General features: G+C 41.0%; 2 protein-coding genes across 5 annotated transcripts in view; one reads left to right on the plus strand and one right to left on the minus strand.

Annotated features, from left to right (window-relative positions):
- Positions 1-3,340: 3,340 nt before the first annotated feature.
- On the plus strand, positions 3,341-4,540 carry LEAP2 (liver enriched antimicrobial peptide 2). Its single transcript, XM_025433165.3, has 3 exons — positions 3,341-3,679; positions 3,827-3,966; positions 4,259-4,540. Exons 1-3 carry the CDS (start codon positions 3,623-3,625, stop codon positions 4,293-4,295), a joined length of 234 nt encoding a protein of 77 aa, XP_025288950.1. The 5' UTR covers positions 3,341-3,622; the 3' UTR covers positions 4,296-4,540.
- Positions 4,541-5,161: 621 nt separating this feature from the next.
- The window catches only part of AFF4 (ALF transcription elongation factor 4), a 93,188-nt gene continuing 85,180 nt past the window's right edge, over positions 5,162-13,169 (minus strand). For all 4 annotated transcript variants that reach the window (XM_049116065.1, XM_025433164.3, XM_025433163.3 and 1 more), the window contains one exon: positions 5,162-10,987. In XM_049116065.1, coding sequence (XP_048972022.1) covers positions 10,860-10,987 — 128 coding nt within the window. In that variant the 3' untranslated portion in view covers positions 5,162-10,859. The remainder of the gene's footprint in view (positions 10,988-13,169) is intronic.

The raw sequence follows: 13,169 nt of genomic DNA on the forward strand, positions 1-13,169 counted from the left end.
TGATTAGCCCCAAGCTTCGGGGAGATGGCTACCCTCTCCCATTTTGGCTTCATTTTTACCCCAAGACTATTCCTGATTCCTTGGTGCCTTTGGAGATTACAGCTCAAAAGCAAACACCCTTTCTCAGCTCTGACCAGGCATCGAGTCCAGGTCTGAATCCATTTTCTCCTAGGAGCATGCTGAGAAGACCCTGCTGTAAGCCCTTTTATGTGCTGAGCTGCTTTAGAAGAAAATGGTGAAAGTCAATCCTAAGCCTGTCTCTCACCAAAGGGCTTTGTTCTCTGAGCTGGGGGGAAGGGGAGGCATGGAGCCTGTGTAGTGGGATAATGAAGTGGGTGGGAGGCTAGAATGTGGGGAGTTGTCCTAGCTTAGTGCTCCTGTACGTGATAGGGGATCTGGGATTATTTCAGGGACCAGTGGATCTGGCAAAATCCATAAAGAAAAAAACATGGGTGAAGTCTCAAGGAAGAAGGGGACCACTGCTGTGGGTCCCAAAGCCTAGAACCCTGCACTTGGAGCCTCCAGGCTTGGGTGTGGCTCCTTTCTCTGCTCCCGGCCACAGCCACTTACTCATTTAGCCCGTTTTGACCTCAGCAGCACCCTGCCCCCAGCAGGGCTTTTATCTCTGGGCTGTACAGGGTGGCAAAGTGAACTTCAGTTTGCCAACCAAGTTCTCGCGACGCAGGCATCGCCTGTGGAGGCCCGAAAGTCTGTGCCATGTCCAACCAGCAAAAAAGCAAATACACTTTGGCCCTTGAAGTTTTACCTGGAAAAGTTTTTCATTTCAGAGTCTTTAATTTTTTATTAGGCATATCCTGCTCAGGGATAGCAAAAAAACGTCTCCAGTTACTGCCAAGCTTTTAATGGTCTCCTCTCCACCTGGAATGTATTTCAAACTGCTCAGGTAGCTACACCCTTTTCCTCCCATTTCATCCTATGCACTTAACAGCAGAAATCCCTGGGTGTTATCCTAGAGTTACTAAGCTAGAAGCTATCAAACATGCTTCTCATTTCCTTCCTGTAAATTAATTACTTGAACACCTAATGTCAGTGCCTGAGAGGCCTCAGATCTACTCCCATGTCGTTGAGAGAACACAAGACTAAAGCTCAAAGGGAAAGTGCTGGCTTGTGGTCAATTAACCTAGACGCCCCCTCTTGCCTCTCAGCCAGGCATTCTTTCTCCTATGCCTGAAACTGTTAAAGGCTGCTGAGACCTTTCTGCTGGAGGAAGGAGTATGTAGCTGTGTTCATTCAGCAAAATACTTGACTGTGGAGAGCCCATGAATTCTTCATATTCATTAATTTCAGGAATAGGATTTCACAACTATTCAAGGGCTATGGGATGGCTGTGGACAACTGCTGTTACTTCAGCTAATACTGTCTGGATGCTACTTTGCTTTTAAAACTTTGATTTTTGCTCCATGTTTATTTTTTATTTTTTAAGATTTTATTTATTTATTCACGAAAGACACAGAGAGGCAGAGACACAGGCAGAGGGAGAAGCAGGCTCCATGCCGGGAGCCCGATGTGGGACTCGATCCGGGGTCTCCAGGATCACACCCTGGGCTGAAGGCAGGCGCTAAACCGCTGAGCCACCCGGGGATCCCCTCCACGTTTAATTTAAAACAATGACAGGTAACATAGACCTATGTTGAAATACTTTTCCTAACTGCTTCCTTCCTTGGACAGTAACGGGTTTTTTCTTTTGGGGGTTGGGGCGGCATGCAAGATAGAGGCTCAAACCCCAGAGGCTTCCACAGTGTTGTCACACTTGTGATGATGAATGGTACTTCTTTCCCCCTATGCACACCATAGCCTCAGGCCCTTTCCTTGGCTGGGGTACTGGCTATATAAATGAACACAGAAGGCTACTTTGATTTTGCTTGAAGTACAGGAAGGCAGAAAGGATTAAACATGGGGAGAAAGTACCCATGTTTGGAACTAGTTTCCAAATGCCATTTGGCATCTCCCTCTTAAGAGCAAGCTGGCACTGTGGCTGCAGACCCAGCTGTGTCTAGGACATCACGTTGTTCAGTCTCTTATCTAATCAGGTTTGTGTTCTTACCCAATGTTCATTAGGTCATCACATATAGCTTCTTCTCCACCCCACAAAGGCTCCTAGTTAAGCCCCTAAGTGGGGTGATTGAGCATCCAAGCTCAGGGGTAAAGAGAAAGAGCAGCTGACTCCTCCTGCCTCTCCACGTTCCTTAAGTGCAAGCAGTGGTGTCTGCCTCTGGGCTTGGCTCCACGGTCCTAATGGACCTGAACCAGGACAGACAGAACTGTGGAGTCATACCACCCTTGCCTCCTGTCCCAGTTCTGAGGTCCACCTTACCAACCTCTTCTCCCTTGACAAGAGGACTGGTGACCATCCTGTTCCACCTTCAGTTGTGCCTCATCTCCTCCACTTCACCTTGTGGAACAAGCAGGCTCAAACTAAATATCCAACTTCTGAAAATAAGGGCTTTGCGAAGAAGTTATCAGTCAAGCTTTGAGAAAGACACCAGTTAGAGAAATAATCTTGTTACATTTGTCTTGTTGGCTCATTCTTCCAGGTCATAGGAAGATCTGAAGTCCTATAAATCTTCCTGAGAAGTTACACCTTTCCCCCAAATTTATTAAAATGTCCATGTGATTTAATGAGTACCCACACCTCCTCCTGACTTAGGTACATGCACTTTCTTGTTTTAGCAATCTGCAGCACTTCCTACTTAAGTTGATGGACGTTTTGGGCTGTAGTGATTGAAGTTCAGCCCTACGTTAGCCCCCCAAAGCTGCTAGAAGGCTATGCTCCACAGGGGACCCCAGCCAACTACTGGGAGGAGAGCCCATAATTCAAGGATTGCATTGTGACTTGTCACCATCAAACAATCCCACTGGTTTAGGAGCTCCTTAACTCCTCATTCACATTTTTAAAAACAAAGAATCCACCAGTACTATCATTCATTCTATTCACCCACAGTTCAAGTCCCACACCACTCATGATGGCCTTTCCCTTGGGAGAAGGCAGGTAGATCACACTTTCAACTTGCCACAGCTGGGTCCATTCTTCTAGGGAGACGATCTGGAGCAGGTAACTAGCATGACAGGCCATCTATACAAAAGGGGGATCTGCGGCACTGTTCAATCACACTTGGCTGGCATAACGTCCCACAGAGGGGAGGTAAGGCCCTATCCAGTTGCCTACAACACAAGAGATTGGTGCTTCTTTCCCAGACAAGGCTGAAAGGGGTCAACCTCATTATGAGAATTCTATTTTGATTACAGTGATCTCACTGAGCTATTTTGGAATCAAAATGTGGCTAGGTGCCTGGTTTCCCTCAGTGGCTTCACGTGGCTTTCAAAGGTAAGTAGGGGGTTGTGCTGACTTTTGGTGAAAGGGTCCAAGCCAGCAACACCATCATCCAAAGTCCAGATGAGGGATCAGTAAATACAACGTGCCTGAAAGGCAAGCCTTGAGCACATTCTTCTGGTAGACATTAACTTATTAAATTGACCCTGATGGCAAATATAAACTTTGCCCCATCTCACTTGGCAACCATAAAAGAAGTGAATTTCACTCTATAAAAGGAAGTGGGAGCTGCCGCTGGATTTTGGGATCCAACAACCTCCATTAGTCAAGATGTGGCACCTCAAACTCTTTGCAGTGCTCATGATCTGCTTGCTGCTGTTGAACCAGGTAAGAGATGGATGTGCAAAGACTGTGGTTGGGGGAGGGGGGGACTCTGCTCTGGAGTCTACAGCCTCCTGGGGGTGATCCTTTTCCCAGGGTGTGTGGGAGGGTGTATGTTTCCATACCTGAGGCTGATTGGTCTTCGCCCTACAGGTAGATGGCTCCCCCATAATGGAACTGAGTTCAACCAAGAGAAGGCCACGGAGAATGACCCCATTTTGGAGAGGGGTTTCCCTAAGGCCCATTGGATCCTCCTGCCGGGACGATTCTGAGTGTATCACGAGGCTGTGCAGGTATTCTACAAACCTGAGAGCAGGGCAGAGGAAAGAGCAGCACACACACAGACCTAAGAATAAAACTGGGCTGGCGATTGCCTGGGCTTTAGTGGGGAGCTCCATGGCAAATCCCCCAGGACTGCAGAACCAAGAACAGCTCCATACAGATACCACCAGAATGGTGCTTTTCCTTTCTGCAGTTTGTCCTGAGGCTGGATAGAGCAAACAGAGGCAGGAAATGCATCAGAGGTGGCTGGCTCTGGGCACTGCTAAACCATTGTCTTAAAAACCACCTTTTCTTTTCCTTTAGAAAAAGACGCTGTTCCCTAAGTGTGGCCCAGGAATGATGTCCAACCAGGGGAAAGGAGGACAGCACTTACCTACCACAATGCTCCGTTCTATGGAATATTGATTAACTGCATTTTGGCTGGAGACACTTAAATGAAGCAATCTTGTATTTTTAATATTTAAAGACAGATATGTGCTTTAAACTGGTTTCCGTTTCTTCTTAGAATGTTATGTGGATATGCATTGCTAAACTTTGTTAGAGTTTATTTTTCTATGTATACTATTAAATGTCTCAAAAATTTCAGTCTGGAATTCAAGCTTTTTAGGAGAAAATGATTCATTCTGTATGTTACAGAAAAAGAAAGAACAAACAAACCAACCCAGCATTGCCTAAGAGCAGACTTCTCAATCTGCAAAGTACAGTGAAGTGAACATTTAAGAAACAACATGACGACTGAAAGATGAAAGTTTAGTAATAGCCATGTGATCTGCCTTGGCACATTCACAAGCTGTGGCTCTGAATCCTGGCCCTGCGCTGTGTCAGAACTCTTCAGTGAGGTGTCAAAGGTGGGCAGTGTTGGCATGTGCGACCTGATGATGTGCCCGAGTTTGTCTAGGACTGAAGAGAAGGCAGAGAATTGCACGAGAAACCTAGTTTAATAAAAACAATAAAAGCCCAAGCCCCCAAGAACAGCAGAAAAGACTTTTTGAAGATTTCTGCTGGAATAGGGCGAACTTTGATCTATGCAAAAGGACTCATGGCCAGCAAGTTCAGAATTTCTGTAATCAGAAAATGAGAGGTGGACTGGGGGACCAGACTTCTCAAGCAGAGTAGCTACCAGCAGACACTAAGATACAAAACAGAAGTTACATGAAAAGGCAAAGTAAGAGTTGAAGAAGTTTAAAGAGCACAGTGTTTATAAACTTTAATACAGAAAATCTATTTGATATTTATTAAACTTAGTTTCTCCAGCTATGGTTTGGCATTATACAAAGCATCTTAATGACACAGTAGAGTTAAAAAGATCTTTACAAATTGAAATGTGATACCCTTGTCTCCAAATATTTTAATTGCCATAAATTTGTTTAAAAATACACATTAAACGCATGTTTGACACTCTAAACTTTCTATAATCTCAATACCACAAAATACATATAATATACTATACAGATGTGGAAAAATCTAGTTAGTATATAATACTTTGCTCACCATTAACAGCTTTATTATGTGAAATGCACATACTTAGAAATCCTAGCTTTTGAGCCCCAAAGTACCTCTGAAATTTTAATGTATTGCAACAAATAAAAATCACAGTATATAATTGAAATTTTGGTTGAAAATGTCAGATGCCTAAATATTTTGGATAAAAGAAATGTAAAACAAAGATTTGGATCATGTACAAAACAAAGGCATCCTATCAGACAGTAACAGTACCTTTCTGCAAAATCAACAAGGCTTTTATTTTATCAGTGACATTACTTCCCCTCCAAAACCCTCCCCAAATATCAAACTGTTATTCACCAAATAATTTTAATTTCAAATAAGATAAAAGGATTCAATAAATATATAAGCATTTCCATCCTCCATATACAAAATTTCTTAAAACCATCAAAACGGAGGCTAGATAGAAATTTCCATAACCACGCTAACCAACCTCACATCTGGTCCTCAAAGGTAGTGCCTTTCCAGGCATTGCCCATTGGGCCAGCTTTGTTGGTGAGCCCTCCCACCCCCCTCCCAACCCCAGTACTGTTGAACGCTCATGTCAATGATTTGCCAGGTGTGTGCATCAAGTTATAAAATGGGGACACTTCTTGAACAGCAACAACAAACTCAACAGTATGGATAACCATGGCATAGATATGAAAGGCAGCATTTCCAAACAGGTATTTTCCAGAGAGGAACATAGCAGGTAGAAAGTTCCAGTGGTTAAAAGCTGAAAAGAAACCCCACATGGAAGCAGTAACAGGTCAAAACTGCAGACCACTAGAATTTCTGGGTGGGAACTTTTTTCCCCAATGCTCATTTAGAGAGCTTTTTTGTTTGTTTCTTTTTTAAGAATAGCAATTTATGCTTAGCTGAGCAATGGTGGCACGGAGAGGTCAATGCTGACAGTCCCAAAGTCAGCTTCATTACATGATGTTTAGGCTGCTATTTCAGGATGCTTAAACATCTAGAAGACTTGTTTTAGACTTAACTCTAATGCTCTTAATCTGTGACCAGATTTCATTGAAAGGAAAAGATTTAGATATTTTTCACTGTTTTTCTAAAGACAGTGACTTCTTTTTAATTAACCATGTGGTTCAAATGAAGAGACTCAGCATCTGCTTTACCTACTGGTAATAACTTACTTCCTGTCACTTGCCAGCTTGGTTCTAGGGTCTAGAAGTCTAAACTGAATTTCTCCATTACTGAGTACAGGAAAGATAAGCACACAAAAAAACATGACCAACTTGGCCTCTTCCTCTGGATACTCCAAATCGTTTGATACTTATCTCTTCTCTTAATTTTACTGAATAGCAATCTTAGATGTGCAGCATTACTTATTTTTGGAAAAAATTCTGCCTCTCCAACACATTAATACATGAAATCAAAATGAAATCTGTGCTCCACATAATTAGAGGATATGGGTGATAGGAGTCTACATGAATGTGAAATGCTTTGCTTCCCAATTTACTTAGCTTAAAAAAAAAAAAAATCATCACAATCTGCCTAAAACAGTCATTCCCATTAGATGTTCCTGGGACCCAGAGGCAAACTCCTATAATTCAAATACATAATGAGGCCATTCTGTTCAATTAGCAACTGGAAAATGAAAATCCTTCCCACCCTGTAAGAGCCCTATTATACTACAGAAGGGCTCAAATATATTTTAAAAGTTAATTTACTACAAATCATAGTAATTAAGCTTTAACAATCTAAAAGGAATACACATTGCACCCTTGAACATTAATATTCAAGGTGTCAACAAGAAAGTGTCTTAGATCAATTTAATAAATAATGTGGAAATAGTTGCACTAAGCTAAAATACTAAACACACACATTTTTGACAAACTAATTTCATGTTTTCATACATACATACATATATATAAAGTGTGTATGTGTACATAATTTTAAAATCCAAAGCTGCATACCCTCACACCTAGAAGAGCGCACAGCATACCTCTCCACTACACAATGAGGCATCACCGACTGGAGCGACCACTGGCTGCTCTGGAGCTCCACAGTGCTGCCACAGACTCCAGAACTGGAACTTTCATTCAGAACAGGTGCCTTCTGTAGGCTCTTGCTTCACAATGCAAGCTCGCTCAATGAAGATAATTTCCCAAAGTTTCTGTCATTAAATACAAAATGATGCTTGTCTGATTTAGCTGATTAAATCTTTCTTTAATAAAAAGAAACAAACAACAATTAAAAAAAACAACAACAGTGAGTCTAGTAAAGCCACAAGTGAATGCAAAGTGCAGCCCAGGTGCCTATGGATCCACCAGGGGGAGAGCTACCCAGAGCGCAGGCATGTGTGGGCACTTGCACACGTTACGCTACACTGCTTCTGCACCGGAGAATTACGTCAGTGAGGGTCAACCTTCTCCACTCTTCGGCAACTAAAGCCGAAGATTTATCTAAAGTACTTGTTGCTTATAAACTTAGTTCTTGGCTCCTTGCCCAGGAGAAGGTGGCACTGAGGCAAGAACTGGGCTGAGTGTTCCCCAGCCAGACTGCACCCCGGCTGGACAGTGGAAGCTGAATGGCTTGGAGGGGAGGGCCCCCCACAGCCCAGCCCAGGCTGGGCAGAACTGCTCACTGGCTGCCTGGGAAGTCCAGTGGTATAGGCTGCTGCCTCCTGGCATACAAGTGTGGTTGGAAAGAGCAGTCAACAGAGTGATTTTTTTTAAATAGTTGCTATTTCTATAATTAACTATATATTAAAGTACAAGTCTCAGACGAAGTAAAGTTTTTAGCCACTTGTCAAATTCAGTTTTAAATGGTTCGAGAACACTGAAGACACCTATTGAGGAAGGAGGAATGGTGGCCTATTAGGGGAATCCAAAGTATGTGCTGGAGCAGATGAAGACACAGACAACTTTTGAGGAGATGGACAGAGGAAGGGGAGTGGTGTTTCCACAGACTATTACATTGAAAATTCAATTATTTAGGATAGGATTCTGATCCATTGCCCATTACCATCGTGGGAAAATCCCTCCACAATGAAAAGCTTGAAAAAATTCATTCCATAAGAATTAACACAGTTTTAGAGAGAATTAACTTAGAACAGCACCATAAAACATGCAGGAAATTGTCTTAACAAAAAATCAGTGTGACCCCAGAAACACTCCTGCTGCCTTTCAGGACACACAAGAGATTAGAACACGCTGGAACTCAGAGGTGCCCCACTGGCTGCTGTTGCTGAAAGCATAAAAGCTCGGAGGATACTTTATCCATTTCTAAGATATCACTGCAAATTAAGGAATCAGAGTAAGAGCAACCAGAGAAGGACAGGACATACATCTACTTGATTAACAGGGGCAAGTTTCTTACCAAATAACTACCCTAATCACCAAGAAGTTGTCTTCTTAAGGAAAACTGTTCCTAAAACATACTAGTAAGATTAAGTTAGAAAGATTTCAAAGGCAATTTCTCCAAGGGAAAAAGATTAACTTCAGCATAATTTCTAGATTCCAATCCCCAGTGACATGCAAAAACAGCCGGAGGTACAGAACAGTTAAAAAAACAAAACAAAACAAAACAAAAGCTCTGTAAATATGAAGCCACAGGACAAGGAAGGTTCACAAGCTTCAGAAATAAGTGTACAAAAGACTCAAACACAGAGGATTCACTGCACCACTGGGCCTGGGAGTTCTATCCTTTCTTTCCCATTTCAAGCTTTAGCAACCATCTATGAATAGCAGGGCAATCCTTTTTTTTGTTTGTTTTTGTTTTTCCTGATTGGATTAATTCATTTTTGGAATGGGGAGAAGGACAAACTATTTTTTTGGAGCAGCATTACCCAATCAGACTAAGTCATGTAACCAAAGCATTAACTTTTCTGAAATAATTCCTCTTTATGTGACCCTAAACGAAGATTAAAAAAGAGAATTTAACATTACTACTGCCAAAGACCAACCGTAACAGGTGATCTGGTCCTAGTGTAAAACTTCATCTGTAAACAATCCATAGAGTTTTCATTCAAAGGTAAGATTTAAGGCACACCAGACATGATAGGGGCACATGATCGGGGCATGATCGAGGGTACATTTCTCACCTTTGACTCCTATATGCACCTTACAGGGAAAGGTACTTTGAAATACAACTCCTAACAGAGTTGGCTTCGGCTCTACTCTTGCTCCCCTCCCCTGCCCAAGAGAGCTAACAATGAACCAAACAGGTACTTTCCTAGTGTGAATCTTCTGATATCATCAGAAACATAAATCATTGGTGAGGGCCTTCATAGTACAAAAGGAGTCAGTACAAGACAGATTTAAAAGAAGAACTTCATCTCTACCTCAGGCATTACAACCGTAAGTTGTAGAGCAAAAGCACACACAGCAAAGCTCCAGCCCATTCCTGCATTTGTCACTGTATGCTCCCATGAGAGCATCATAATCTAGTGTGGCAAAAACATTTTAAAAATAAGAATTCTGAAGAGAACTTTAACCCTTCAAACATCATCACTGAAAGAGATCAAGGCAGCAGCCCTCAGGAGCTGGATCACCCTTCGTTCCACAGTAACTTACTCTCTTTCAATTAACCATCAAATTATTAGCAACAACAAAGAACACATGGTTCTAATAAAATCCATGAAGTTCAAGATTGTCCATCTACAAAACCCTTTACAAAATATCCTTCTCCTAGAAAGTTTGCCTGCCCTCTTCTGTAATGCATTAAATGCAAGATATAGTCACCTTGTGATTGCTATAGTGTTATTAACACATTCACAGTTCTTGAAATAATGCATACCAAATCAGACACATTTCATCTTCTATCTGTAGAATGCCATCTTCTCATATTTAAATGATTTTTCATGTGTAGAAGAGTATCCTTAATACTAAGCATAAATTCTGCAATAAAATTGTAGTTAAGATTTAAAATAATATCAGGTAGTAGGTGTAGAAAGAACATGTCCATATTTTAGATGAACCCACTCTTACTCTTAGAAGAGCTACCACAAAAAGACATTAGGTAACAAAGCTCCCCAAGTATATAAATAAAAATGCCTACATTAAATTTACGCTAAATTTTCAACAGAGTAAATTTATAGGCAGAAACTACTAAGTTTTAAGCTAGCCCCAATCTGGGAACTTAAAAAAATTAAAATAAATAGAATTTCAATTGATCAGTTATAAATTGCAATTGGAATTTCAATCTTATTACAGATCACCAAAACCATCTTATCAATGTGCTGCAGATTTAAAAACATTTAAATAATTTTTCATATTGGGAATATTAAAGGGCTCAACTGACATCATGGCTTTGGGTCATAAATAACAAGAACACATGAACCAGGGAGGAGAAAACCATTCCTCATTCTTAGTGTCGACTAGGTGGCATGTTATGGCAGTTTTCCTTCGTGATGTGACACAGTGTTGTGGAGAAAATCAGAGGCAACGAGAATGTGTTCAGTTCAAGATATCAACTTGGCATCCTGGCGAAGCCAGTGCAGTCCCTGCCGGGTGTATCGAACTAGGTCTGTCATGATGCTCGCATTAAAGATGAGAGGGCCCATCACTTTATCCAGTTCAGCAAAGAATTCTAGAAAATCAAAAACAGTCATTAAATGATGCACACACTCTCCTGAACCACTGCTTTTAAAATTTTAGTCTAGATTATAAATAGTAGTCAAATGAAGTAAAAAAACCACTCCCTCCTGCACTATATGATGCCCATCCATATTTCAGAACAAACCATTCCCTAGTCTCTTTCAAGTTCTATTATTCCTGTAATCATGAAATGTTTCAAACAGACTGTATGGTTAGGAATTGTTATATATAAAAATGGAATTCTACTGATGGAAATTATCAATTGCTAGTATGCAGTAAACATTACTAAAGTGGAGACAATGTATATATTGTACTATTACTCCAAACAGTCTGTGTACTTCTTTTAAAAAAAGATTTTATTTATTTATTCATGAAAGGCATAGAGAGAGAGGCAGAGACATACGCAGAGGGAGCAGCAGGCTCCCTGCAGGGAGACCGATATGGGACTTGATCCCAGAACCCTGGGATCATTACAAGAGCCAAAGGCAGACGCTCAACCACCGAGCCACCCAGGTGCCCCTGTGTACTGTTTTTGTGTAAGAAGTGAGTGGTACAAGAAACGAGGAGATTCTTTGTACGTTTCTCCATCCCTAAGAGCTCCTTTATGACAGTCTGTCCCCAAACCTTCTGCTGTAATCATATACCATGCAACACTGATAAATTAAATCCCACATTTTAGAGAGTATAATTTAAAAATGTAAAGGATGGAGATCAAAGGATTCTTCCTATTTGAACAAATATAGGTTGATCTGCACGTGAGGTGGGTGCAGAAGAGGAGGAGGGAACGACAGTATCCTAACATTTGATCCCCATGTAGAACTCAGACAGTAAGGAGTTTTTATACGTGCAGAGAAAAGGGGGTCATTCTCATGATAAAGACCTCAGCCTACTCAAATAATGCAAGAAGCAATCAAGGAATTGAAGAGAAAAGGGTCTTCTTTATAGAATTCCAGATAATAAATGCAGATGCAGTATCAGAATAGAAAATTCCAATTTCCTTTTTTTTTTTTAAGTAGGCTCCAATGTGGGGGTTGAACTCACAACCCTGAAATCAAGAGCTGGATGCCTAACCGGCTGAGCCACCCAGGCATTCTGAAAATTCCTATTTCCTAATGGAATAATGGATGTAGGAAATGACCATCAATCAATGCTAAAACCTAAATTAAGGTTTAATGGGGAATTTTACATCAAATTGATGAGGCTGAAACCTCCTGAATTGTATCAGGGGTCGAATCTTACTATCACTAAACAAGAGGTAAGTATTCATTACATGCCTCATAGTATCATATAATTGGCAATCTAGAGGACCACCTACGAAATGTTATTTCAAATAATGAATCTAATCAAATCTCAAGATAAAACTATCAGTATGAAGGAAATAAGGGGGACAGAGGAGAAGCTAAATGATACTATAAGGAAGGAGTCAGTCAAATCACAATATGACTCATTTTCTCCTCAAAATAAATGGCGCAGCGCCCTGTCCCCTCAAACACCAAAAACTGGAGGAAGAAGACAGACTCTGGAGACTGATGAAGGAATGTTTGGATCCTGTTGGAAACACAGAACTGGAAAGGGGGGAAAAAATAGGTGTATTTGCAACAATAGGGAAACTGGATGGCAGACCAGGTACGAGAAAGGAATTACTGTTAATTTTGGTGACTGTGTTAAAGGCACAGCAATCACTTTCTTGAAAAATCCTTATCACCCAAGGATGCATACACCTAAGTATATTCAGGTGAAACATCACCAATAACTGATATTTGCTTTAAATACTCTGGGGGGCAGGGAGAAAAATATGATTCAGAAAGAAAGAGATGAAACAAGATTAGCAAAATGCGTTGCTAAAGCTGAAGTTGAATGAAAGGTGCACGGGGATTGTTATACCATTATCTTTCCTGTTGTCAACATCTGAAAAGTACCATACAAAAAAGTAAAAATAAAAAAGAATATTTTAAAAAGGAAAAATTAGCCTAGAAAACTGGCATCAAGGAGAAAAATGGAAAATAAAGCAGGAGTGATTTAATTAGAATTTCTGCTTTGTAACTTTTCCTGAGCAATACAGTTTTAGGAAAGGAGAAACAGGATTTTCTGTTAGATGTTGGGGTTCCTCTTCTACCTTTCACTATTTTCCTTCTTTAGGAATAGGAATCTTTCACCTTCATGTGATTACCTGT

Source organism: Canis lupus, chromosome 11 (genome assembly GCF_003254725.2).
Source record: "Canis lupus dingo isolate Sandy chromosome 11, ASM325472v2, whole genome shotgun sequence".
NCBI classification, from domain to species: domain Eukaryota; kingdom Metazoa; phylum Chordata; class Mammalia; order Carnivora; family Canidae; genus Canis; species Canis lupus.